The 26899-nt window shown below is 60.0% G+C and overlaps 1 protein-coding gene across 7 annotated transcripts; it reads left to right on the top strand.

Annotated features, from left to right (window-relative positions):
* Positions 1 to 588: 588 nt before the first annotated feature.
* CELSR2 (cadherin EGF LAG seven-pass G-type receptor 2) lies at positions 589 to 26842 on the top strand. Of its 7 annotated transcripts, none has more exons than XM_073999940.1 (35): positions 917 to 4448; positions 9567 to 10214; positions 12156 to 12378; positions 12627 to 12742; positions 12922 to 13010; positions 13400 to 13557; positions 13919 to 14082; positions 14254 to 14379; positions 14723 to 14889; positions 15191 to 15478; positions 15563 to 15737; positions 15974 to 16115; positions 16296 to 16416; positions 16835 to 17018; positions 17194 to 17295; positions 17915 to 17962; positions 18648 to 18742; positions 18951 to 19160; positions 19680 to 19863; positions 19974 to 20102; positions 20204 to 20384; positions 20510 to 20677; positions 20787 to 20913; positions 21026 to 21226; positions 21530 to 21704; positions 22029 to 22141; positions 22319 to 22398; positions 22488 to 22614; positions 22702 to 22824; positions 23380 to 23507; positions 23740 to 23828; positions 23934 to 24128; positions 24267 to 24437; positions 24537 to 24771; positions 25261 to 26842. In XM_073999940.1, exons 1-35 carry the CDS (start codon positions 1130 to 1132, stop codon positions 25280 to 25282), a joined length of 8823 nt encoding a protein of 2940 aa, XP_073856041.1. In that variant the 5' UTR covers positions 917 to 1129; the 3' UTR covers positions 25283 to 26842. The 7 variants fall into 7 exon arrangements, with proteins under 7 accessions (XP_045241341.2, XP_073856041.1, XP_065389111.1 ...); XM_065533039.2 differs by having other exon boundaries at positions 25122 to 26842; XM_065533038.2 differs by having other exon boundaries at positions 24519 to 24771.
* The last annotated feature ends 57 nt before the right edge of the window (positions 26843 to 26899 follow it).

Genomic DNA, 26899 nt, shown 5'->3' with positions numbered 1-26899 from the left:
CTTCTAATTTACCTCTCTGGAAAAGCCCAAGTGGTGTCCAACATGAGGCTGGGGTCATTCTTCCAGCAGCCGGACCTCAAGGGGCATGCTGGTCAGACCGCAGCCTCGCTGGTGGGGTGGGGTGGGGGGGACGGTAGGGAGGGAGTGGGCTCAGTAGCTCATTGTGGGTGCTTCTCTGGGATTTTGGTGGCTTTGTAGTGTTGCTCGGGGCCCTTTTAACTCAGTCTGACCCGGGACCTATGGGAGGGGACAGCAATGAGGGCTCTTAGGACTGGCATGAACTGGGAACTTGGCCTCTGAGAGCCCTTAAAATATTTCGGAAACCTCTAGGCATACTTAGGGTACTGCCACCATGACTATCATCGGCTGGGTGGCTTCCGATCGCTAATTCGCACCGGCCATCGGAGGCGGCCGGCCTGGGGAAATAGGGATGGAAGGTCCTGCTGGAGGGAATCCTGGCGCGTCGGCGCGGAGGAGTGCGCTGGGTGGGGCCCACCTCCTTAGGCACGGCCGGCGTCGCCGCTTTAAGGCGGCAGCGGCGCGAGCAGGTCTATGGTAATGAGCCGCCGCTGCCGCCGCCGCGGCTCTGCAGAGCTCGCCCGCCCGCCGGGGAGGCGAGGGAGCGCGGGGCTGGGCCCGGGGCCGCGGCGACAGGCAGCAGCCGCGGCGGGGACGCGGGGCGCGAGCCGGCGGCGCGGGATCGTCGGGGGCCGCCGGGGCCGGGCCGGGGTCGGGGCGCGCGGCTACGCGGGCGCAGGTGGGAGATCCCACAGGGGCGGAGGGGGCACCCCGGCTCCGGAACCCGGGGCCCGGCAAGGCCAGGGGCGCCGCGGGGCCCGCGGGCGCAGGTGGTGAGTGCCTGGAGCGCAGGTGGAGGCGCAGCGGCAGCCCGCAGTGCTCAGGGTAACCAGGGAGCGGGTCTGGCTCCGGGGGCGGTGGGAGCCCGGGCGCGTCGGAGGGCGCAGCGCGGGGCCCCGCCGAGCCATCCAGGTGCAGGCCCCGCGGGGCGCACGGGGGGCCCCCGGGGACTTGCGCCCTGGCCCGGGCATGAGGCGCGGCGGGGCCGGCAGGAGCCGGAGGAGGAGCCGCAGCCGCTGTTGACTCGGCCGCCGGCCGGGAGCTGGGAGAGATGCGGAGCCCGGCCACCGGCGCCCCCCTCCCAACGCCGCCGCCGCCGCCGCTGCTGCTGTTGCTGCTGCTGCTGTTGCCGCCGCCGCCGCCAGTATTGGGAGATCAAGTGGGGCCCTGTCGTTCCTTGGGGTCCAGGGGACTCGGCTCCTCTGGGGCCTGCGCCCCTGTGGGCTGGCTCTGTCCATCCTCAGCGTCGAACCTCTGGCTGTACACCAGCCGCTGCACGGATGCGGGCACTGAGCTGACTGGCCACCTGGTACCCCACCACGATGGCCTGAGGGTTTGGTGTCCAGAATCCGGGGCCCATATTCCCCTACCACCAGCTCCTGAAGGCTGCCCCTGGAGTTGTCGCCTCCTGGGCATTGGAGGCCACCTTTCGCCACAGGGCAAGCTCACACTGCCCCAGGAGCACCCGTGCTTAAAAGCCCCACGGCTCAGATGCCAGTCCTGCAAACTAGCACAGGCCCCTGGGCTCAGGGCAGGGGAAGGGTCACCAGAAGAGTCCATGGGTGGGCGTCGGAAAAGGAATGTAAATACAGCCCCCCAGTTCCAGCCCCCCAGCTACCAGGCCACAGTGCCAGAGAACCAACCAGCAGGCACTCCTGTTGCATCCCTGAGGGCCATCGACCCAGACGAGGGTGAGGCAGGTCGACTTGAGTACACCATGGATGCCCTCTTTGATAGCCGCTCCAACCAGTTCTTCTCCTTGGACCCAATCACTGGTGCAATAACCACAGCTGAGGAGCTGGATCGTGAGACCAAGAGCACCCACGTCTTCAGGGTCACGGCGCAAGACCACGGCATGCCCCGACGAAGTGCCCTGGCTACACTCACCATCTTGGTTACTGACACCAATGATCATGACCCCGTGTTCGAGCAGCAGGAGTACAAGGAGAGCCTCAGGGAGAACCTGGAGGTTGGCTATGAGGTGCTCACTGTCAGGGCCACGGATGGTGATGCCCCTCCCAATGCCAATATTCTGTACCGCCTGCTGGAGGGGCCAGGGGGCAGCCCCTCCGAAGTCTTTGAGATAGACCCTCGCTCTGGGGTGATCCGAACCCGTGGCCCTGTGGATCGGGAAGAGGTGGAATCCTACCAGTTGACGGTAGAGGCAAGTGACCAGGGTCGGGACCCGGGTCCTCGGAGTACCACAGCCGCTGTTTTCCTTTCTGTGGAGGATGACAATGACAATGCCCCCCAGTTTAGTGAGAAGCGCTATGTGGTCCAAGTGAGGGAGGATGTGACTCCGGGGGCCCCAGTACTCCGAGTCACAGCCTCAGATCGAGACAAGGGGAGCAATGCCCTGGTGCACTACAGCATCATGAGTGGCAACGCTCGGGGACAGTTTTATCTGGATGCCCAGACTGGAGCTCTGGATGTGGTCAGCCCTCTTGACTATGAGACCACCAAGGAGTACACCCTACGGGTGCGAGCACAGGATGGTGGCCGTCCCCCACTCTCTAATGTCTCTGGCTTGGTGACAGTGCAGGTCCTGGATATCAACGACAATGCCCCCATCTTCGTCAGCACCCCTTTCCAGGCTACTGTCCTGGAGAGCGTCCCCTTAGGCTACCTGGTTCTCCACGTCCAGGCTATCGACGCTGATGCTGGTGACAATGCCCGCCTGGAATACCGCCTTGCTGGGGTGGGACCTGACTTCCCCTTCACCATCAACAATGGCACAGGCTGGATCTCTGTGGCTGCTGAACTGGACCGGGAGGAAGTTGATTTCTACAGCTTTGGGGTAGAAGCTCGAGACCATGGCACTCCAGCACTCACTGCCTCGGCCAGCGTCAGCGTGACTGTCCTGGATGTCAATGACAATAATCCAACCTTTACCCAACCCGAGTACACAGTGCGGCTCAATGAGGATGCAGCTGTGGGCACTAGCGTGGTGACGGTGTCAGCTGTGGACCGTGATGCTCATAGTGTCATCACCTACCAGATCACCAGTGGCAATACCCGAAACCGCTTCTCCATCACCAGCCAAAGTGGTGGTGGGCTGGTATCCCTTGCCCTGCCACTGGACTACAAACTTGAGCGGCAGTATGTGTTGGCTGTTACCGCCTCCGATGGCACGCGGCAGGACACGGCACAGATTGTGGTGAATGTCACCGACGCCAACACCCATCGTCCTGTCTTCCAGAGCTCCCACTATACAGTGAATGTTAATGAGGACCGGCCGGCAGGCACCACAGTGGTGCTGATCAGCGCCACGGATGAGGACACAGGTGAGAACGCCCGCATCACCTACTTCATGGAGGACAGCATCCCCCAGTTCCGCATCGATGCAGACACAGGGGCTGTCACCACCCAGGCTGAGCTGGACTACGAAGACCAAGTGTCTTATACCCTGGCCATTACTGCTCGGGACAACGGCATTCCCCAGAAGTCCGACACCACCTACCTGGAGATCCTGGTGAACGATGTGAATGACAATGCCCCTCAGTTCCTGCGCGACTCCTACCAGGGCAGTGTCTATGAGGATGTGCCACCCTTCACTAGCGTCCTGCAGATCTCTGCCACTGATCGTGATTCTGGACTTAATGGTAGGGTCTTCTACACTTTCCAAGGAGGCGACGATGGAGACGGTGACTTTATTGTCGAGTCCACGTCAGGCATCGTGCGAACGCTGCGGAGGCTGGATCGAGAGAACGTGGCCCAGTATGTCTTGCGGGCATATGCAGTGGACAAGGGGATGCCCCCAGCCCGCACGCCCATGGAAGTGACAGTCACTGTGCTGGATGTGAATGACAATCCCCCTGTCTTTGAGCAGGATGAGTTTGATGTGTTTGTGGAAGAGAACAGCCCCATTGGGCTGGCCGTGGCCCGGGTCACAGCCACTGACCCCGATGAAGGCACTAATGCCCAGATTATGTACCAGATCGTGGAGGGCAACATCCCTGAGGTCTTCCAGCTGGACATCTTCTCTGGGGAGCTGACAGCCCTGGTAGACTTAGACTACGAGGACCGGCCTGAGTACGTCCTGGTCATCCAGGCCACGTCAGCTCCTCTGGTGAGCCGGGCTACAGTCCACGTCCGCCTCCTTGACCGCAATGACAACCCACCAGTGCTGGGCAACTTTGAGATCCTTTTCAACAACTATGTCACCAACCGCTCAAGCAGCTTCCCTGGGGGTGCCATTGGCCGAGTACCTGCGCATGACCCTGATATCTCAGATAGTCTGACTTACAGCTTTGAGCGGGGAAATGAACTCAGCCTGGTCCTGCTCAATGCCTCCACGGGCGAGCTGAAGCTGAGCCGCGCGCTGGACAACAACCGGCCTCTGGAGGCCATCATGAGCGTGTTGGTGTCAGGTAAGGAAGGGTCCAGGTGGCGCTGGGGTGGGGGTAGCTCGCGGGGAGGGTCTGGGCAGCCACTGGAGGTAGGGCACGATCCAGGAAGCAGCTACAGACCCACCTCCCTGCCCAGTGCCTGGCACAGAGCGGGAGGGGGCAAGAGCCAGCTTGGGAAGAAGCCCCAGGAATCCCGGTGGCTGGTGCAGGCCCCGCCTTCCGCCAGGCTGGGCTGGGCTGCTTCGGTTGGCTGCCCCCACTGTCTACCAGCCTGTGACGTGGTCGGGGAAGTGTTGTGAGGCTGCCCCGGCTATGGCTGCCAAGAATTGTGAAAAAAGGCGCGTGGAAGCCTGGGGGGCCAGGAGAGCTGGGGGAAGGGTAGAGAGGACTGTGGCGCAGGAGGGGAGGCGAGGCCAGGGCCCCTTCACCCCCATCAAGATATTCCTGCAGTCTCATACAGCCTTTGGCAGAAATGGGGACCACGGGAGCACAGGGCTGCCGCTACCCAGGGGTCAGGACCCTGCAGTCCTCTTCTGGCCCCTTTTGCCTCCTGGCTGAGCTGCAGAATCGGCTGACATGGACTTTGTCTAGCGCATTCTTTTCCCTCCAGGCAGAAAGAGCCTGGCCTGGCTCCCCCTTCAGAGCTCCCACAGGAAGTGAGGCTAGAGCTCATTGTCTGTCCAAACAGATCCCACTTTCAGAGTCCGTGGTTCGGGTCTGGCTTGGAGGAGGGGCTGCAATGAAGCTGGGGGGCAAGCTGAGGCCTTCTGGGCCCCCTTGCCACCCCACGGGCTGTTCTTAGGGTGCCAGGCCTTCCTTTTCTGCTGGCTGTGACCCGGACGAGCTCCAGGAATGGAGTGTAGGGACCAGGCCAGGCCAGGGGACTGGTGGGCTTTGAGGGCAGAGACCCCAAGGCACCTGATCTGAGGACAGAACAGAGTCCCAGGGCGTGGGAGCCTGGCGGGATCCCAGGCTGGGGCATTCCTGCTGCTTGGCCAAGCGCTCAGCCTACAGACTCCCTGGACAGCAGGGCTGGGGGAGGAGAGTTGGAGGGGGTTGGTGACAATATTCTGTCTTTTTTTATCAGCTGTGGGGAGCCAGAGGTAGCAGCAGGGAGAGGACTACACCCAAGTTGCTGAGTGCCTTCCCCAAGCCTGGGAACAACTGAGACCCTCATGAGGGGATGCTGTTAGCTGCACCCCAGGGGTGGGTCAGGTCACACCCCTTCTAGGCAGCTTTCAAACCCGTCAGGGAAGGGAGGAAAAGAAGAGGCTGACAGGCCCCTGCTTCCACCCCAGGGAGTGTGGCTGGAAGGGGAAGGAAGGGTATGGGAGAGTCAGGGCGTGGCCTCACTCAGGGTCCTTGCTGGACAGATGCCCCCCTGCCCCACCCCTCAAGGTAGCCACAGGAACCAGGAAGCAGGAGCTTTTCAGGGACTGTGGCTGAGGTTCTGAGCCTCCGGAGACTTCAGTTTCTCCTCCAGGAGGAGGAAGTGGGAGGCTGAGCTCCTGTGTCCTCAGCTGTGCCTGGGCACTTGAGGCGGTGGGAAGGAGGTGGGAAGGAGGGCCTCTCCCTCTGGTCCTCCACACCCAGCCTGCCCTTGGTGAGTGTGGCCAGACACTAAGTGATGGGGGCAGAGAAGCGCCCCCACTAGGCTTTCCATCTCCCACCAGGGCAGAGCCCCAGACCTTGGTTCCCTAGTCTAGAGAAGGCTCGGGGCAACATCCAGGATGGCTTCTCCTGGCCTGGCAGCTCTGGCCCCACCCTCTCCCTTCCACCCTGACCCTTGGAGGCAGTCACCACGGCAACCCCAAAGTTCAGGGAGGCCAGGGTGAGGGGGAGCTGACTCCCACTGCCCCTTTGTTTTCCTCCTCTTGTTCTTTGTCTCTTCTTTCTTTCCCGCCCCTGCCCATGCGGGGCCTTGCAGCACTGCCTCTCTCCGGTGCCCTCTCCCTGCTCCTGTGGCTCTCCTGCTCTCCCACTTGCCCATCGCGGGCTCTTTTCCTGGGGCTTTGTCTTCCCCTGTTTGGTCTCCGTGTTTGTGCCTCCCCTGTCTTCCTCCCTATGGCTGCGGCTGTCCCAGCCTGGGCCGATGGCTCTCCTGGAGCCTGAATTCTCCTCGCCTCTTTCTTCCTCTCCTCGGACACACAGCAGCTCCTGTCCATGGTCTGGGCAGCTCCCAGAACAGCAGAGCCCTCTTGGCCTCCAGCCTCCGCTGGCACGTCTGCCAGGGGAAGAGAGGTTGGGAGGCTGACCGGGACCTGGCGCTTTTCCAGGTGTGCCTGGCTAAGCTTGGGGCACAGGTGGCATTTCCTGGGGTCAGAGGCCATCCTAGCGCTTTCTTTTCTGTTCAGGAAGACAGCTTAGGCAATGCACTCCCCGCCCCTGTTCCCACCCTGCCTTTGCACCTGAGGGGTGACCTAGGTCAAGGCAGGGGAGGGGGACACAGAAAGGAGAGAGCAGTGGGTTGACTGTTGGGGATGGGGACAATAGCAGAGGGGGCAGGTGGCCACAGATGGTGAACCAGATGGGCAGCAACAGAGACATGCTGGGAGAGGGGCCCAGGCGGGGCCTAAGACGATGGCGGCGGGGGACACAGCGAGGAGTGTTCGTTCCCAGGGCTGAGTGGTGGCAAAGTTTCTCCTGCTCCGTGGCTTTGGTTGCCCTCTCGTCTCTTAATCAGTTTTGGGCACTGTGTGTGGAGTCTTGGGCTGCTTCTGCCTGGAGGGAATATCTGGTCGAGGAATCATTAAGCAGATGTACCAGGTATACAAGAGCCCTGTGCCAGCTGAGCACCCTAGTGCGTGAGGGGAAGTCCGAAACAGAGAGGAAAGTAGAGCCTGATGACATAAATCTGGGTAGGCTTCCTGGAGCAGGTGAGCTCAGGGCAGGTTAGAAGACTCGGAGGACTGTGGGCTGGTGTCTAGGTGGGAAGGAACAGCCTGTGCAACAGCTTTGAGACGAGAGCAGGAGGAACAGAAGTGGGTGATGACAAGCAGGGCTTACTGGTGATAGCTGGTGAGAACAAGCAAGTGATGAGGCTGGAGGGTAGGTGGGCAGTGGGCCGAGGACACGGCTGAGATGGGGGTCTGCCTTCAGCCTTCCCGGCTTCAGCTGAGCCACCGCTGGTATAGTCAGTCACCCCAAGTAGGTACAGTACAGATGCAGAATTTGTCCCTATGTTCCTCGCCTACTCACACCCCCCCCCAGAAACATGGGCTCCTGCCCCATTACTGCTAGGGTAAGCATTCGGTCTTTATGTCTAGTTGGGCTCCCCCTGCTATGTGGTTTTTGTTTGTTTGTTTGTTTGTTTGTTTGTTTTCTGGGGACAGAGTCTCGCTCTGTCACCCAGGCTGGAGTACAATGGCGCGATCTTGGCTCACTGCACCCTCTGCCTCCTGGGTTCAAGCAATTCTCCTGCCTCAGCCTCCTGAATAGCTGGAACCTCCTAAGTAGCTGAGATTACAGGCGCCCACCACCACGCCCAACTAATTTTTGTGTTTTTAGTAGAGCCGGGTTTCACCATGTTGGTCAGTCTGGTCTCGAACTCCTGACCTCGTGATCCACCTGCCTCGGCCTCCTAAAGTGCTGGGACTACAGGCATGAGCCACTGCGCCCCGCCCCCCTGCTATGTTTCAAAGACCATTTATTCTTTATGGAGACTGAATAGATTGTCATCCGCATCTCAGTGTTTTCTGAACACCTACTATGTGTAAGGCATTGTAACAAATAAAAATGCGAATGTGCCGGTAGCTCATGCCTGTAATCCCAGTGCTCTAGAAGGCTGAGATGGAGGATCACTAGAGGCCAGGAATTTGAGACTAGCCTGGACAACATAGCAAGACCCCATCTCTACACACAAACAAAAATTAGCCAGGCATACTTGTGAGCACCTGTGGTCTCAGCTATTTGGGAGGCTGAGGTGGGAGGATCGCTTGAGCCCAGGAGTTCAAGGCTACAGTGAGCTATGATCGTGCCACTGCACTCCAGCAGAGGCGACAGAGTGAGAGTCTATCTCTTAAAAAAATAAAAAATAAAAAAAATAAGACTATCCCTTATTGCTCTGCAAAGCCATTTCCTCCATCTCCAGGTCCCCAGCTTTCATGTTTTAGCTAAATAAAATTCATTCCCATGTGTATGTGCATTCAGGTGTGTGTGGTATTTCTGGGCTTAGGGTGTGTGGGTGGAGTGAGACACCAGCAAGTGTGTGTTAGTACTTAGCTGTTTATAAGTGAGTGTGTTGCCTGGGGGTATGGCAGGCATTTGGGTGTGATGCTTGAGCCAAGTGGGTGATGAGTAGCTACAGGCCCTAGGGCCAGAGAAGAGACTGACTCAGTGGGGCTCTGGGGTCTCAGAGTGGAGAGCTGCCCAGGCCCTTCTATCTCTGCCCCCCCCGGTCCCCCACCCCCACTCACCCTGTCTCCAGCATGGGGCAGTGGGTGATGTTGTCACTGGTTCACGTGGCTCAGCTGGATTTCCTGGGGTGGGGCCCCCCAGGCTACCCACAGCAGCCCAGAGTTGGGCGGGAAGAATGCTTTGTGTTGGGTGTTGCCATGGGGATAGCAGGTCTGCGCCCAAGCAGCCGTGGGGCTCAGTGGGAGGGGGACTAGGTGGCCCACTGACCCAGTTTACCCCCCCAACTCCCTGCTGCAGCCATGACTGCGATTATCGTGGTGTTGAGGCGTAGAGGCTGAGGGGGCATGGGGATGATTTTTATGGCTCTCAGGATGCTCTGGGCCCTGTAGAAAAGTATGAAAAAGACAACATAGGGTTCCCGTGCAGGGCAGCACAGACTCTGGGGGAAGGGAGCCGGAGCCGTGGTTGGACAGGGAAAGGTGCACAAACATTAAGAGGTGTGCTGTGCATCAGCGACAGAAGGTTTTGGGAAAGGATGCAAAGAGAGTTTCTGCAAATCTCATCCCCTGAGCCCTGAAGGAGTGACTGGCCCACAGGTGACATACCTGGCTCAGCACCCTTATGCCAGTGGGAGAGGAGAGGCTTTCTTGGTGGGTGGTGCAGGAATATGCAGGCTGAATTGCAGCCCCGGCTCCTGTGCAGGGCCTTCCCCACAACCCTGCGCGGGTCTGTAGCTTGGCCCCCCACCCCAGACTGGGTCCTGACTGGTGTCCCTCTCCACAGACGGCGTGCACAGCGTGACGGCCCAGTGCGCGCTGCGTGTGACCATCATCACTGATGAGATGCTCACCCACAGCATCACGCTGCGCCTGGAGGACATGTCACCCGAGCGCTTCCTGTCACCACTGCTGGGCCTCTTCATCCAGGCGGTGGCCGCCACGCTGGCCACGCCACCGGACCACGTGGTGGTCTTCAACGTCCAGCGGGACACCGACGCCCCCGGGGGCCACATCCTCAACGTGAGCCTGTCGGTGGGCCAGCCGCCAGGGCCCGGGGGCGGGCCGCCCTTCCTGCCCTCCGAGGACCTGCAGGAGCGCCTGTACCTTAACCGCAGCTTGCTGACGGCCATCTCGGCGCAGCGCGTGCTGCCCTTCGACGACAACATCTGCCTGCGGGAGCCCTGCGAGAACTACATGCGCTGTGTGTCGGTGCTGCGCTTCGACTCCTCCGCGCCCTTTATCGCCTCCTCCTCCGTGCTCTTCCGGCCCATCCACCCCGTCGGGGGTCTGCGCTGCCGCTGCCCGCCCGGCTTCACGGGTGACTACTGCGAGACTGAGGTGGACCTCTGCTACTCACGGCCCTGTGGCCCCCACGGGCGCTGCCGCAGCCGCGAGGGCGGCTACACCTGCCTCTGTCGTGATGGCTACACGGGTGAGCCAAGGGAGGGGACCCATGGGGCAGCCCTGGAAGGCTCTGGTGCAGGCACAAATCAGGACAAATGATGGCGGCTGCCTCATTCTCTTCCCGAGTGAGGTGCAGCTACACTGGGAGGTCATAAATCCGGCCTGCTCCCTGACAGCACTCCACTGAGGAAGGCAGCGCAAGGAGTGCTTCTCCCTGCTGCGCACGGGACACACAGGCAGTGTCATTGCGGGTAGAGCTGACTCCAGAGCCAGTCGGCCTGGGTTCGTGTCTCAGCGTTGCCACTAGTAGCTGTGTGACCTTGAACAAATTACTTAATCTCTCTGGCCCTCAGTTATTTGAAATGGAGGTAATGACCGTACTTAGGTCATAAGTTGGTTGTGAGGATTAATGTAATTAATTTGATACTTGGAAACAGCTAGTGGCATGGAAGGTGTTGGCTTTGATTTAAGGGAACGCTGAGATTGGGTGACTTGCTCCTGGTCTCATCACAGCTGGTTTAGATGTGAGGCTGGGCCTAGAACCTGGTCTCTACACTGCTGAGCGAATTCCCTTTCTAAGCTGCAGCAAGTACTTTTCTCCCCAGGCATTAAGGGGAAGACACAGAAGTGTTGGGGGAACTGGAAGGGGTCGGGTTCTGAGATGGGGTGCTCCAGAAGATCATTGCACCTGTGTGGGCCTGGGCAGAATGGCTCCACCTCTGCCCAGGTGCTGGTAAAAGAGGGTCCTGGCTAGGGGACTTCCCTGTTGGCCTGTCAGCCAAGGTCTTTACACATCTTGCTCCCTGGGATGCTCACTGCCTCTGCTCTATGCTCCTGACCCCTCCCTTCAGGCTCCTGCATCTTCTCAGGGCACTCCCTGCTTCTCTTCCCTTCCCTGCAGGCCCTTCCTTCCGAGATGCCCAAGCCCTGCTCCCTGTCCTCCAGTGCTATGCCCACTGGCTCTGCCAGCAGCCATAGGCAGGCCCCACTCCCTTCCCTGCTGCATCTTCCTGCCCAGAACTTGCCAGACTTGACTTCTCTTTGCTGCTGCTAGGGGTGGGGGGAAGGGGAGGGGCGGGCATGGGGGAGGGGAGAGGAGTCTTTGTCCAGGAGGATGGTGGGGGGGTTGGGGGGGTTAGAGTAGGCGAACAACAGTTTCCATGGAAACAAGAGCCAGTCACTAGGCACAGGAGCTGAGAACCTATCTCTAGAATCTGGGAATGGGGAGGGAGAGAAGGGTGGATTTTCCCATCTGATGTTGGAGTTTTCAGCTCCTCTGTTGAATTGTTTGAGCCCTCAGAGCTCAGTTTCTCACTTTCAGCATGTCCCACGTGCACAAAGGTCCTCAGTCTGGACCCCAGGGCTCAAGGTGGGAGGCCTCTGCCCCATTCCTGGGGGCTCCCCAGCTTCTCTCTCTTACTCCTCCATAACCCAGACAAATCTAAGTGGAAGCCTGGTCCCATCCCCGGGGAGGGAAACTGATCTCAATGCCTGAGAGGGACAAAAGCACCAGTAGGAAGGAGGGAGGAGGGAGGCTCCCAGCCCTCCCACTGTCCTGCAGGCCCATCTGCCTGTGCACATTTACCCTCTTGGGGGCCAGGACACCCCCAGGCATGCTTGGTAGTGTGACATCGAAGGCTCCCAGGAGCCTTACAACCAAGTGTCCCAGCAGGCCTGTGCTTATGAAACCCAAATGGGGTAGGGAAGGGGCTGGGAACTCCGAGGAACTTGCAGTGTGTGGAGCTGTGGTGAGAGCGGCTCAGTGAGCCAAAGAGGGTGCCCAGGAAGGCCTGGGGACCGTAGATCTCAGAGAAGATGGCACAGGAGAGGAAGTGGGGATGCCTGGGAGGTTTGGGGGGTATTACAAGGGTCACGGGAGGCCGTGAGAGCTATCACTGGGTTGTGGGGGGTCTCAGTTCCCCTCCCATCCTCAGGTACTTGGTACTCACCTGCCTTTCCTCTTGTCCAGGTGAGCACTGTGAGGTGAGTGCTCGCTCAGGCCGTTGCACCCCAGGTGTCTGCAAGAATGGGGGCACCTGTGTCAACCTGCTGGTGGGCGGTTTCAAATGTGATTGCCCATCTGGAGACTTCGAGAAGCCCTACTGCCAGGTGACCACGCGCAGCTTCCCCGCCCGCTCCTTCATCACCTTTCGTGGCCTGCGCCAGCGTTTCCACTTCACCCTGGCCCTCTCGTGAGTGGCTGGGCGCTGGGGGTAGGGAGCAGGCCTGGTGGGCGTCTGAGGTGCCTCCTGTTCTGTGGATGAAGTAAGAGGTCAGGCATCGAAAGAGCGTGGAGCAGGCTGCCAGCAGAGCCAGGAGCTCTTGGAGTTGCCTGTGGTTCTGTCCGCAGATCTCCCTCCCCTGCGCTGGTTAGGTGGTGGGGGTGCTGGCATCAAGGTGGATACCCCATTCCCTGCCCCCATCCCCAACTCCTGTTCAGGTTTGCCACAAAGGAGCGCGACGGGTTGCTGTTGTACAATGGGCGTTTTAATGAGAAGCATGACTTTGTGGCCCTCGAGGTGATCCAGGAGCAGGTCCAGCTCACCTTCTCTGCAGGTGATCACAGTTGCCCCCCATCCTTGCCCATCTTCCAAAGACCCCGAGTCTCCCAGCCCCTGACCCCAAGCTACATACTCTAATCAGCCAAACCTGGGCCCAGCCCCAGCCACTGGCACCCCAACCCTGCCTTTCCCAGCCCTCGTCTGGCATCCCAGCTCACCTGATCCTTTCCTCAGGGGAGTCAACCACCACGGTGTCCCCATTCGTGCCCGGAGGAGTCAGTGATGGCCAGTGGCATACGGTGCAGCTGAAATACTACAATAAGGTGGGTGTGGAGGGCACAGAGGGTTGGGGTTCTGTTCTTGCCTCAGGTGCTTACGCAGTCCTGAATGGCACTGCCTCCCGGCTTGGGTGGGCTGGTCAGGGCATTTCTGGCTGAGAGGAAGGGAGCGGCTGGGAAGGTACCACCTTGCTGGGCATTCCCACCCCACTGGGCACTGCTTGATGCTCCCTGTTCCACTAGGCAGCCGCAGACTTGGACACTGAGGAAGGTAGTTACATGCATAAACCATGTGAGCACACGTGTGTGTATGCATGTATGTACGTATGTGTCTGGGCATGTGGGTGCACACAGAGGCACCCAGTGTGTGCTGGCCATGAACCTAGTGGGCTCTGCATCAAGTGTCCCCCTTCTTTGCTCTTTCCTGTCCACAGCCACTGTTGGGTCAGACAGGGCTCCCGCAGGGCCCATCAGAGCAGAAGGTGGCCGTGGTGACCGTGGATGGCTGTGACACAGGGGTGGCCTTGCGCTTCGGATCTGTCCTGGGCAACTACTCCTGTGCTGCCCAGGGCACCCAGGGTGGCAGCAAGAAGTGAGCAGGGAAAAGGGCCAGGGATGGGGTGAAGTGAGGGCAGAGCCAGGCAGGGAGGGAAGGTGGAGAGGGTGAGCTTCTGGGGGCTCCCTCCCTTTGCCTCCCTTAGCCCCTGCTCAGCCCTGGGGATGGGGTCAAGACTGGGGAATCAGAGCAAGGCCCTGTGGGACAGTCTGGGGAGGGGGCCAAGTGTTGGACAAGAACAGTTCCAGGTGGGGGTGACCCCCTTCCTAAGCACTGCTCTGCAGGCCCCTTGGACACCTGCCTAGGCCCTTCCTGTCTCCCGGCCTGGTGGCAGAGCAAGCGGAGGACCGGAAGCTCCCAGCCCTGCCTTGTGCTGCCACCATCTTTTCTCCCCCAGGTCTCTGGATCTGACGGGGCCCCTGCTACTAGGCGGAGTGCCGGACCTGCCTGAGAGCTTCCCAGTCCGAATGCGGCACTTCGTGGGCTGCATGCGGAACCTGCAGGTGGACAGCCGGCACATAGACATGGCTGACTTCATTGCCAACAATGGCACTGTGCCTGGTATGGGCGCCCGGGGTGGAGTCAGGCTGGGATCCCAGTGCTGAGGGGAGGGGCTGTGCCTGGTGTGAGGATGCCAGATGCAGGGTCTCAGAGGCCTCTCTAGCCGCTGCCACAGGATTCCTCTTTACAGCCCCGGCTCAGGTCCACTGAGAGGCCTTCTCTCCATTCCAGGCTGCCCTGCCAAGAAGAACGTGTGTGACAGCAACACTTGCCACAATGGGGGCACCTGCGTGAACCAGTGGGACGCGTTCAGCTGCGAGTGCCCCCTGGGCTTCGGGGGCAAGAGCTGCGCCCAGGGTAGGAGGGGCGGCTGTTAGAGGCTGAGGCCTGGGTGCTATCAACAGCCTGGGAATTGGCAGGGTTGGGGCAGGCGCTGGGCAGGCCTCCGCTGAGCCGGGCTGTGGGTGGAAAAGCGTGTCTGGGCAGAGCCCTGAGAGGGCAACACAGGAGACAAAGGGGCCAGTCAGAGGCAGGCCTGGGCACAGCGTGGGGCGGGCCCAGGGCAGGTACACACTTTGGAGGGCGGGGCTGATGAGGGGAGTGGGCTCTGCCTTCCATGCAGCTGCCACCGCTGAGCATCACACCCCTAGGGCCCTCCACGGCTCCACCCGTCACAGTCTGCCTTTTCCTGCCTCCCCAGAAATGGCCAATCCACAGCACTTCCTGGGCAGCAGCCTGGTGGCCTGGCATGGCCTCTCGCTGCCCATCTCCCAACCCTGGCACCTCAACCTCATGTTCCGCACTCGCCAGGCCGACGGTGTCCTGCTGCAGGCCGTCACCAGGGGGCGCAGCACCATCACCCTACAGGTGATGCAGGGAAGAGCCGGCTGGCCCTGGCCTGGCCGTAGGGCCCTGGTAGCCTCTAGGGGGCTGGACAGAAGTGGCTGGGCAGGTCCTGGGCAGGGGTGGGGACAGATAGAGGCCACTGGATCCGTTGGGAAGGTCAATGCTGCCACCTATTGGGCCTGAAGGAAATAAATACACTTTCCTCTCTGTGGCCTGAGCTGGGCAGCAGGATGGGTTTGGTGGTCCAGAAAGGGGAACTGTGAACTGGAGAAGAGTGATGAAGGCCGTTTGCTGACGCTGCTTTCTTTCCTCCTGGTGTCAGCTACGGGAGGGCCACGTGGTGCTGAGCGTAGAGGGCACAGGGCTCCAGGCCTCCTCTCTGCGTCTGGAGCCAGGTCGGGCCAATGACGGTGACTGGCACCATGCACAGCTGGCACTGGGAGCCAGTGGGGGGCCCGGCCATGCCATTCTGTCCTTCGATTATGGGCAGCAGAGAGCAGAGGGCAACCTGGGCCCCCGGCTGCATGGTCTGCACCTGAGCAACATAACAGTGGGCGGAATACCTGGGCCAGCCGGCGGTGTGGCCCGTGGCTTTCGGGGCTGTTTGCAGGTGAGTGTCCTGCCCTGCCCTCCCATCTTCCCTACCACTTCAGCCCTGCTCCACTGAGGGCAACACTGCTCCTGTCCCTCCCAGGGTGTGCGGGTGAGCGATACGCCAGAGGGGGCTAACAGCCTGGATCCCAGCCGTGGGGAGAGCATCAACGTTGAGCAAGGCTGTAGCCTGCCTGACCCTTGTGACTCAAACCCGTGTCCTGCCAACAGCTATTGCAGCAACGACTGGGACAGCTATTCCTGCAGCTGTGATCCAGGTATGCTAAGGATCCAGGGCAACAGGCAGGTTATCAGGTGCCTGGGGCCACATGCTGGCTCTGCTGTGTGACTTGGGGCATGGGGCATCACATCACCTCTCTGAGCCTTAGTCATCGACACAGCAAAGCCAGCTGATAGGATGCTACGTGGGAAGAAATAGATGAAGGTGGGTTTCATGGAAGATGGTGCGAGGGGAGGGTGGGGGAATGAGCCTCTCTGGTCCTTCTGGTCCCAGGTTACTATGGTGACAACTGTACTAGTGTGTGTGACCTGAACCCGTGTGAGCACCAGTCCGTGTGTACCCGCAAGCCCAGTGCCCCCCATGGCTATACCTGCGAGTGTCCTCCAAATTACCTTGGGCCATACTGTGAGACCAGGTAAGCAGACCAGGGCATGTGGCAGCAGGTCCCAGTGGCTGCTACTCCTCTTTGTGTGTCCCTCAGAGCCCTGAAAGCCTGGCTGATCCACAGCCAGGGTCAGAAGGGCCACACAGGGCTCACCTAGGTTAGGTGGGAGTGGCAGGGGGAGCTCATGCCTGCCTGGATCCCTCTCTGCAGAATTGACCAGCCTTGTCCCCGTGGCTGGTGGGGACATCCCACATGTGGCCCATGCAACTGTGATGTCAGCAAAGGCTTTGACCCAGACTGCAACAAGACAAGCGGCGAGTGCCACTGCAAGGTGACAGCCCCAAACAAGCCCCCACTGTGGCCACTTGGGCCTCTGTCCACATCTCCTGGGCCCTAGGGGGAGACTATAGAGATGGGTCTTCCTGCAGAGTCGAGGGCCTTGTGCCTTTGCCCTCATAGGCGGAGCTGTTGACCGCTTACCTTCATGTGGCTGAGGTGTAGACCCTGGGCCAATGTGTAACCCATGGGCTGTGGGCCTGGTGTGGTGGTGGTTTGCAGCCTATTCTGATTGTGTGACATCTCACTGATGGGCTCAACTCCAAAGCATTGCTAGTGTTAATTATTTTGAATGCTGCTCCTGAGGGGACCTGAGGTCGGGACCCCCTCCAGAGGGGCCACAGCTGAGAGGACCCATGAGCATCCTGGGAAGAGAGCCTGGCCAGTGACACCCTTCCTCCCTCATTTCTCAGGAGAACCACTACCGGCCCCCAGGCAGCCCCACCTGCCTCTTGTGTGACTGCTACCCCACAGGCTCCTTGTCCCGCGTCTGTGACCCTGAGGACGGCCAGTGTCCATGCAAGCCAGGTGTCATCGGGCGTCAGTGTGACCGCTGTGACAACCCTTTTGCTGAGGTCACCACCAATGGCTGTGAAGGTGTGGCTCCTGGGATGGGTGGGCAGCCCTCTTCACAGTGTGCTGGGCACCTGCACCCCAGGGAAGCCAGGAAGGGGTGGTTGCAGTCCTGGGGAGACCTAGGGAGGGCTGGGGATCCTGGGCAGGACCGCAGAGGGAGAGCTGCTCCTGGGTGACCATGTGCTCTTCCCTGCAGTGAATTACGATAGCTGCCCACGAGCGATTGAAGCTGGGATCTGGTGGCCCCGTACCCGCTTCGGGCTGCCCGCTGCTGCTCCCTGTCCCAAAGGCTCCTTTGGTAGGTGTTGGAGGCCCCAGTGTGACATTGAGGACATGGCCTCTGCTGTTAGTGGGATGAGGGCAGGAAGCCCCTGGCTGAAGATCCAGGGACTCTGCTTTCTGGCCTCCAGGTCCTGGGATTTCATTTCCCATCTTCCTTGGCTCACGGTCCCCCTTCCCCTGTTGCCCAATTGTGCCTACATCTTAGACTCTTTTTTTTTTCTTTTTTCTGAGACAGAGTCTCGCATTGTCACCCAGGCTGGTGTGCAGTGGTGCGATCTCTGCTCACTACCACCTCCGCCTCCCAGGTTCAAGCAATTTTCCTGCCTCAGCCTCTGGCTGCTGTCACACCTGGCTATTTTGTTGTTGTTGTTGTTGTTGTTTTTCTTTTTTCTTTTTGGTATTTTTAGTAGAGACAGAGTTTCACCATGTTGGCCAGTCTGGTCTCGAACTCCTGACCTCATGATCCGCCTGCCTCGGCCTCCCAAAGTGCTGGGATTACAGGCGTGAGCCACTGTGCCCCGCCACATCTTGGACTCCATTTTTTTTTTTTTTTTTTTTTGAGATGGAGTCTCACTCTGTCATCAGGCTGCAGTGCAGTGGCGTGATCTCGGCTCTCTGCAACCTCCACCTCACAGGTTCAAGTGATTCTTCTGCCTCAGCCTTCCGAGTAGCTGGGACTACAGGTGTGTGCTACCATGCCCAGCTAATTTTTTGTATTTTTTTAAGTAGAGACAGGGTTTCACCGTGTTAGCCAGGATGGTCTCAAATCTCTTGACCTCGTGATCAGCCTGCCTCAGCCTCCGAAAGTGCTGGGATTACAGGCATGAGCCACTGCATCCGTCCCACATCTTGGACTCTTAACAAAAATGCTGAAAAACCTGCACAGTGCTCGGCATAGGGCTGTGCTAGAGATTCAAAGATGAATCATGCAGGGTTCCCATCGTCAGCTCACCACCGAGTCCTGGAGTGATGCCACCACAAAGGCAGACAGTCTGGGGAGTAGGGGTGTTGGCTGCTGACCCAGGAGACCCAGCCCAGTATGGGGGATGGCGCTGGTCCTGGACTGGCGATGAGCAGGTTCATAGGCAGGAAGTGGTAGAGAGCACAGAGTGGTGACTGGAGACAGGCAGGATGAGGGCTCAAGGAGGTCACATGCCCTGTTCCCCCAGAGCCCCGTGTGGACCCATCTTGCAGAGATTTTTGGCCCTGGTGTTCCACATACCTGTCTTCCTGTTTCACCAGAGCTCTTGTTTGCTAGTTGCTGTCCCTGGCCCATGAGGTGCTGGCCTCCAGCAGAACCTGTCAGCCAGTCTCAGGGGCTTCCTGTGTGTCTCCCTGAGGGCAGCCCTTTTGGCTTCCTTCCCGCAGGGACTGCTGTGCGCCACTGTGATGAGCACAGGGGGTGGCTCCCCCCAAACCTCTTCAACTGCACGTCCATCACCTTCTCAGAACTGAAGGGCTTCGTAAGTGAACCGCCTCGTCGCCATCTTTTCCCTCTCTTTCATGCTGAGTCTCACTTGCCCCTACTCCCATCTTTGAGAAACGGGATTCTGGAATTCCAGCCTGTGTGTTCCTGGTCTCCCAGCTGGAAAGACCATCTCTCCCCTCCTGAGGTCCTTTTGCTCCAGAGTTCCTGCCCTCACTCCTGCTCCTCCACTCCTTCCTGTCTAGGCCGAGCGGCTACAGCGGAATGAGTCAGGCCTAGACTCAGGGCGCTCCCAGCAGCTGGCCCTGCTCCTGCGCAATGCCACGCAGCACACAGTTGGCTACTTTGGCAGCGACGTCAAGGTGGCCTACCAGCTGGCCACACGGCTGCTGGCCCACGAGAGTGCCCAGCGGGGCTTCGGGCTGTCTGCCACGCAGGACGTGCACTTCACTGAGGTGGGGCTTGGAGGTTGCAGGGCTGGCTGGTTAGATGGGGGTCATGGTGAGTGAGCCTGCTCATGGCAACCTGGAGGGCAGAGGGGGCCTTCCCATCCCACCTATGAGGAGCTCCCTGCTGGCAAGAGGCCTCCGTGAAACCCGTGACCCTTGGCCCAGCCCTCTTCCCAACCCTTCTCATAGTAAGGTGTGTGTGCTGGGGCACGATCTGACCCAGAACAGAGGCCTGCCTGTGGTACCACGGGCTGGGAGGAAGCAGTATCTCAAGACATCTGTGTGGGTCCAGGCACAGGGCTGGGAAGCTCTTATGTAGAGAATGAGGAGGAGGGTGAAGGGGCAGAGCATCCGGTGACCTGAGTGGGCAGTGCAGTCCAGGAGCATTTCAGGGGAGGCAATGGTGAGCGCAGAGGGAGGGGCCTGCCGGGAAGCGGGGGCCGGCCCGGGCACAGGCCGGGGCTCTGTGGCGGGGATGTCAGGTGTAGGCTGTGAGCACACCCACCGTGACCTTGCCCACCCCAGAATCTGCTGCGGGTGGGCAGCGCCCTCCTGGACGCAGCCAACAAGCGGCACTGGGAGCTGATCCAGCAGACAGAGGGTGGCACCGCCTGGCTGCTCCAGCACTATGAGGCCTATGCCAGCGCCCTGGCCCAGAACATGCGGCACACCTACCTAAGCCCCTTCACCATCGTCACACGCAACATTGGTGAGGCTGGTGCCAACGGGTTTGTGGAGGGAGTCCCCGACAAGGAAGGGCGGCTGTGCTGGGGTCCTGCCTGCCTCACAGGTCCTATCTGTGACCATTTCCTTCCTTAGTCATCTCTGTAGTGCGCTTGGACAAGGGGAACTTTGCTGGGGCCAAGCTGCCCCGCTACGAGGCCCTGCGTGGGGAGCGGCCCCCGGACCTTGAGACAACGGTCATTCTGCCTGAGTCTGTCTTCAGAGGTCAGTGGTGGCCATGGATTGAGTTGGGAGCTGGACCCCAGTGTCTGTGCAGACCCCACAGAGGGCAGGGCCCAGCTAAGTGTGACAGTGTCCCCTCCCAGAGACGCCCCCCGTGGTCAGGCCCGCAGGCCCCGGAGAGTCCCAGGAGCCAGAGGAGCTAGCACGGCGACAGCGACGGCACCCGGAGCTGAGCCAGGGTGAGGCTGTGGCCAGCGTCATCATCTACCGCACCCTGGCCGGGCTCCTGCCCCATAACTATGACCCTGACAAGCGCAGCCTGAGGTCAGTGGCTAGGGGACAGGTGTGGGTGGGGTGTGGGTCAGGCGGTGAGTGCTAAGGCATGGAGGGGGCGTCTCCCCAGTCATGTGACTGCTGTGGTGACTGTGCACCTGCCTGCCCTACATCAGAGTCCCCAAACGCCCGATCATCAACACGCCTGTGGTGAGCATCAGTGTCCATGACGATGAGGAGCTTCTGCCCCGGGCCCTGGACAAGCCCATCACGGTGCAGTTCCGCCTGCTGGAGACAGAGGAGCGAACCAAGCCCATCTGTGTCTTCTGGAACCATTCGATCTTGTGAGCCTGCACTACCCTCGCCCCCCCGTCCCCAAGGCTTTGGGCTGAAAGCCCAGGCCCCTGCATGCCTCACCCTCCTTGTCTTCCTGACTCTGCCTTCCTCACACAGGGTCAGTGGCACAGGTGGCTGGTCGGCCAGAGGCTGTGAAGTCGTCTTCCGCAACGAGAGCCATGTCAGCTGCCAGTGCAACCACATGACGAGCTTCGCTGTGCTCATGGATGTGTCTCGGCGGGAGGTCGGGCCCCCAGGGGCAGATGCAGAGCCGTGGGTGGGCACTCAGGGCATGGGGCTGGGTGCTCAGGTCCTGCTCTTCCTAATTCGCTGGCCCCCTGCCACCCACTCTGCAGAATGGGGAGATCCTGCCACTGAAGACACTGACATACGTGGCTCTAGGTGTCACCTTGGCTGCCCTTCTGCTCACCTTCTTCTTCCTCACTCTCTTGCGTATCCTGCGCTCCAACCAACATGGCATCCGACGGAACCTGACAGCCGCCCTGGGCCTGGCTCAGCTAGTCTTCCTCCTGGGAATCAACCAGGCTGACCTCCCTGTAAGATGCTGCTACTGCCCAGAGACTGTCCCCACCTTCTCAGGCTACCTCCCCAGTCCCCACTGGCAACCCCTGCTCCTTCACCATGAACTCTAATAAGGTGCCTAGTGCAGCGCCTGGCCCAAGATTTCCTCTTCTCCAGGTCCCCCGGGATCCCCCAGCATCCTACGGGCATCTGCCTCTGGCCCAGGCTTCCCCGGAAGCAGTTCCCAACACCCAGGCCCTCCTCCCTGCCTGACCCAAAGCAGAGCCTGTCCTCTGGGTGGACCCCGGTCACTGACCTGCCCTGGCCTGGGCCCTCAGTTTGCCTGCACAGTCATTGCCATCCTGCTGCACTTCCTGTACCTCTGCACCTTTTCCTGGGCTCTGCTGGAGGCCTTGCACCTGTACCGGGCACTCACTGAGGTGCGCGACGTCAACGCCGGCCCCATGCGCTTCTACTACATGCTAGGCTGGGGCGTGCCTGCCTTCATCACAGGTACCCCCACCCATTCCTGGCCTTGGGGTCCCACATCCTTAGGTCCACCTTTGTTCCCTCTTCTCCCCACCCACATACAGGCCCTGAGGCCCCACATCCCCATGCCCCAGACCAGCTTATTCACAGGTGTCCCTCTGCTTTAACCCAGACTCTGAGGCCGCCACCCAGGTGTTGCTTCCCTATCCTGGGGAGGACACAAGGGCCGATGGTGGGCAGAACCCTTTCCATGCTTTGTGCCTGGACCTGTGAGCCCACCTGCTTGCAGCCCTACTTCCCAGGCCCCTCACCACCCCTCACCTGCTCCCGTCTGTCTCCATGCTCCAGGGCTAGCTGTGGGCCTGGACCCCGAGGGCTATGGGAACCCTGACTTCTGCTGGCTCTCCATCTATGACACGCTCATCTGGAGTTTTGCTGGCCCAGTGGCCTTTGCCGTCTCGGTGAGTGCTAGCAGGTGGGTTGGGTGTCACCTGTGGCCCTCCTCTGCTGTCCTCCTGCTACTGGGGCCATGTGTCCTCAGGACTCCCTTTAGGAACAGCTGAGGCCACGGGGCCTTGTGGGCTGGGTAGAAGCTGTTTATCCCCACTGAGCACCCCATGTCCTCTGCCCCTGCCTAGATGAGTGTCTTCCTGTACATCCTGGCGGCCCGGGCCTCCTGTGCTGCCCAGCGGCAGGGCTTTGAGAAGAAAGGTCCTGTGTGAGTATAGGGTTGGGGTGCCTGGGCCGTGGGCAAGCACCAGCATGGGAGGCCTTATGGCCAGACTCATGGCCTGTCCCTATCCTTAGCTCGGGTCTGCAGCCCTCCTTTGCCGTCCTCCTGCTGCTGAGTGCCACATGGCTCCTGGCACTGCTCTCTGTCAACAGCGACACCCTCCTCTTCCACTACCTCTTTGCTGCCTGCAATTGCATCCAGGTAACTGGCCCAGCCTGTGGAGAAGGGAGGTACCTGGGCTGTGGGTACCTGAATATGCACAGACCGTTGCTGCCTCTTGCCTGCCAGGGCCCCTTCATCTTCCTCTCCTATGTGGTGCTTAGCAAGGAGGTCCGGAAAGCACTCAAGCTTGCCTGCAGCCGCAAGCCCAGCCCTGACCCTGCTCTGACCACCAAGTCCACCCTGACCTCGGTGAGGGAGCCAGGGGTCTTAGGCGGGTGGTGAAGGGAGGGAGAGGTAGGAGGCCCAGTGAGCCTGTACTTTTGGCCCACTCCCCTTTCCCTTTTCTCCGTCCGTTCCTGGAAGGTGGAAGAGGGGGTGAAATGGTATGTTTGGCCTGGGGAGGAGATGTTGGAAAGGGTGTGTAGGATTTTGACTTGAGGGAGATGGGTCTGAGACAGATAATCAGGTAATAAGTGCCTTGCACCTGAGAATCTCTCATGAATTTTAGTAAATTTTCTGTCTCCCAAGGTGCTCTCAGGAGTCAGTTTCTGGTCCTATCTTTTACAGAGCCATTATATAGTGAGTCCAGGATCCCTGGGGGCATGCAGGGGTGGCACAGCTGTGGCAGAGCTATGACCACTGCCAGGCCTCAATACGGGGGCAGCAGAGAAGCAGGGCCCCCTCTTTCAGACCTGAGCATGTGGAAGGTGAAACTTAGGGCAAGTTCCCTCCACCCTCCTACTTCCCAGCCTGGGGCCAGCCATCCCACTCCCCTACTTACTGACCTCTCTGTTCCCTACCTAGTCCTACAACTGCCCCAGCCCCTACACAGATGGGCGGCTGTACCAGCCCTACGGAGACTCAGCTGGCTCTCTGCACAGCGCCAGCCGCTCGGGCAAGAGTCAGCCCAGCTACATCCCCTTCTTGCTGAGGTGAATCCTGGAAATGGGAGGGTGGAGGAGGGGAGGAGGGGCCCATGCATGCTGGACCCGGGCCAGCCAGCCGTTGGGAGTTGAGGAGCACACACTGTGGCTGACATGTGGGCTAGCTTGGATTAGAAGCTGTAAGGGACCCACGGCTGGAACCAGGATCCCAGGGGAGAGGAGAGACGGGGACTCTGGGCAAGGGGCCAGGCTGACCCCCAGCATGGTCTCGTCTTCCTAGGGAGGAGTCCACACTGAACCCTGGCCAAGGGCCCCCTGGCCTGGGGGATCCAGGCAGCCTGTTCCTGGAGGGTCAAGACCAGCAGCATGGTGAGGATGGCAAGACTCCGGCCGCCCAGCGGGGCAGTTGGCTGGCTTTTAGTGAAGGTGGGTGGAGGTGGCTGGGCTGGCTGTGATCTCTCCCTGGCCTCCTAGATCCTGACACAGACTCCGACAGTGACCTGTCCTTAGAAGATGACCAGAGTGGCTCCTATGCCTCTACCCACTCATCAGACAGTGAGGAGGAAGAAGAGGAGGAGGAAGAGGAGGCTGCCTTCCCTGGAGAGCAGGGCTGGGATAGCCTGCTGGGGCCTGGAGCCGAGAGACTGCCCCTGCACAGTACCCCCAAGGGTGGGCCAACACCAGGGCTATAGCCTTTGGGGCCGGTAGGAGGAGAATGGGCCTGGAGTTCTTGGGAAGCAGGACTAGGGTGGTGGCCTCCTGGCTGTCTGCCCTCTGTGGGCCTCATCTACTTCCTTTCCCCACCAGATGGGGGCCCAGGGCCTGGGAAGGCCCCCTGGCCAGGAGACTTTGGGACCACAGCAAAGGAGAGTAGTGGCAATGGGGCCCCTGAGGAGCGGCTGCGGGAGAATGGAGATGCCCTGTCTCGAGAGGGGTCCCTGGGCCCCCTTCCAGGCTCTTCTGCCCAGCCTCACAAAGGTGAGTGGGGCACCCCCAGCTGCCGCGCTCCCCTGGTCAGCAGCCTCACACCTCACATTCTCCTGTGGCTGCACCTCACAGCCCTGCCCCGGCCCGCAGGCATCCTTAAGAAGAAGTGTCTGCCCACCATCAGCGAGAAGAGCAGCCTCCTGCGGCTCCCCCTGGAGCAATGCACTGGGTCTTCCCGGGGCTCCTCTGCCAGTGAGGGCAGCCGGGGCGGCCCCCCTCCCCGCCCACCGCCCCGGCAGAGCCTCCAGGAGCAGCTGAACGGGGTCATGCCCATCGCCATGAGCATCAAGGCAGGCACGGTGGATGAGGACTCATCAGGCTCCGAGTGAGTGTGGCCGGGTGGGCGGGACGGGGTGCAGCCCCGCAGAGGCCCCACCTGGGCCCAGAGCTGCCTCTGGGCCTCCCCAGGCGACTCTGGTTGGCTTTAGGAGGACAAATGGGTGAACTGGCCCAGCTCCCTTACTATGCCGTGCCCACAAACCATGGTGCCTTGCGGGGCGGGCCACCCCTCCTGGGCGCTACGCGGTGTAGCCCAGCCTAGGGCAGAGTGCGGGAGGATGGGGAGCTGGGAGTGCTTTCCTGTTTCCTTCGTCTGGTGAAAGCTGTCACTCTCTCCTCTGTTTCAACTAACCCTCTGTCTGCCTTTTCTGCCACTTTCCTTTCCTGCCTCTCCAGATTTCTCTTCTTTAACTTCCTGCATTAACCCTGGGCTGTGGCTCCTACGCCCGAGGCTCCCTTCCCTTCCCCAGCCGCACTCATGCCCTGCTCCTGTCTTGTGCTTTATCCTGCCCCGCTCCCCATCGCCTGCCCGCAGCAGCGACGAAACGTCCATCTGAGGAGCCTGGGCCTTGCCAGGAGGGGTACCCACCCCACCCAAGGCCATCTAGTGCCAACTCCCCCCCCCACCATTCCCCTCACTGCACTTTGGACCCCTGGGGCCAACATCTCCAAGACAAAGTTTTTCAGAAAAGAGGAAAAAGAGAATTTAAAAAAGGATCTCCACTCTTCATGACTTCAGGGATTCATTTTTTTTATACGCTGGAAATTGACTCCCCTTTCCCTTCCCAAAGAGGATAGGACCTCCCAGGATGCTTCCCAGCCTCCCCTCAGTTTCCCATCTGCTGTGCCTCTGGGAGGAGAGGGACTCCTGGGGGGCCTGCCCCTCATTCGCCATCACCAAAAGGAAAGGACAAAGCCACATGCACCCAGGGCGTCACACCCTTTGGGCTGCACCCGGGCAGGCCTCAGAAAGGTGAGGGGCCAGGGCAAAGGGTGCGCCTCGCCCTGCCCGCACTGCCTCTCCCAGGAACTGGAAAAGCCCTGTCTGGCGAGGGGGCAGAAGGACTCAGTGCCCCCGGACCCCCAAATGCTGCATGAACACATTTTCAGGGGAGCCTGTGCCCCCAGCGGGGGTCGGGCAGCCCCAGTCCCTCTCCTTTTCCTGGACTCTGGCCGTGCACGGCAGCCCAGGTGTTTGCTCAGTTGCTGACCCAAAAGTGCTTCATTTTTCCTGCCCGCCCCGCACCTGGGGCAGGCCAGTCATGTGTTAAGTTGCGCTTCTTTGCTGTGGTGTGGGTGGGGGAGGAAGAGTAAACACAGTGCTGGCTCGGCTGCCCTGAGGGTGCTCAAGCACAGGTTTCAAGTCTGGGTTCTGGTGTCCACTCACCCACCCGCCCCCAAAATCAGACAAATGCTACTTTGTCTAACCTGCTGTGGCCTCTGAGACATGTTCTATTTTTAACCCCTTCTTGGAATTGGCTCTCTTCTTCAAAGGACTAGGTCCTGTTCCTCTTTCTCCCCGACTCCACCCCAACTCCCTGTGAAGAGAGAGTTAATATATTTGTTTTATTTATTTGCTTTTTGTGTTGGGATGGGTTCGTGTCCAGTCCCGGGGGTCTGATATGGCCATCACAGGCTGGGTGTGTTCCCAGCAGCCCTGGCTTGGGGGCTCGACGCCCTTCCCCCTGGCCCCAGGCCGCCATCTCCCCACTTCTCCCCTCTCCTCAGTTTTGCCGACTGCTTTTCATCTGAGTCACCATTTACTCCAAGCATGTATTCCAGACTTGTCACTGACTTTCCTTCTGGAGCAGGTGGCTAGAAAAAGAGGCTGTGGGCAGGAAAGAAAGGCTCCTGTTTCTCATTTGTGAGGCCGGCCTCTGGCTTTTCTGCCATGGATTCTCCCCCTGTCTTCTCCCCTCAGCAATTCCTGTAAAGGGTTAAAAATTTAACTGGTTTTTACTACTGATGACTTGATTTTAAAAAATACAAAGATGCTGGATGCTAACTTGATACTAACCATCAGATTGTACAGTTCGGTTGTTGCTGTAAATATGGTAGCATTTTGTTGTTGTTTTTTCATGCCCCATACTACTGAATAAACTAGTTCTGTGCGGGTACAGCACTGTCACTGTCTGCTTCTGTGTGGCACCCTGTCCTCCCACAGGGAGGAAGGC

Source organism: Macaca fascicularis, chromosome 1 (genome assembly GCF_037993035.2).
Source record: "Macaca fascicularis isolate 582-1 chromosome 1, T2T-MFA8v1.1".
NCBI lineage: Eukaryota > Metazoa > Chordata > Mammalia > Primates > Cercopithecidae > Macaca > Macaca fascicularis.
The sequence above is the reverse complement of the archived record's forward strand: the minus strand, read 5'-3'. Positions and strand labels throughout refer to the sequence as shown.

Excerpts from the sequence above, each read along its gene's own strand:
- CELSR2 (XM_065533037.2), top strand. The coding sequence starts at position 1,130 with ATGCGGAGCCCGGCCACCGGCGCCCCCCTCCCAACGCCGCCGCCGCCG. Across the intron at positions 4,449-9,566 it reads CATGAGCGTGTTGGTGTCAG|ACGGCGTGCACAGCGTGACG; the intron begins GTAAGGAAGGGT and ends CCCTCTCCACAG. Across the intron at positions 19,161-19,679 it reads AGGACGTGCACTTCACTGAG|AATCTGCTGCGGGTGGGCAG; the intron begins GTGGGGCTTGGA and ends TGCCCACCCCAG.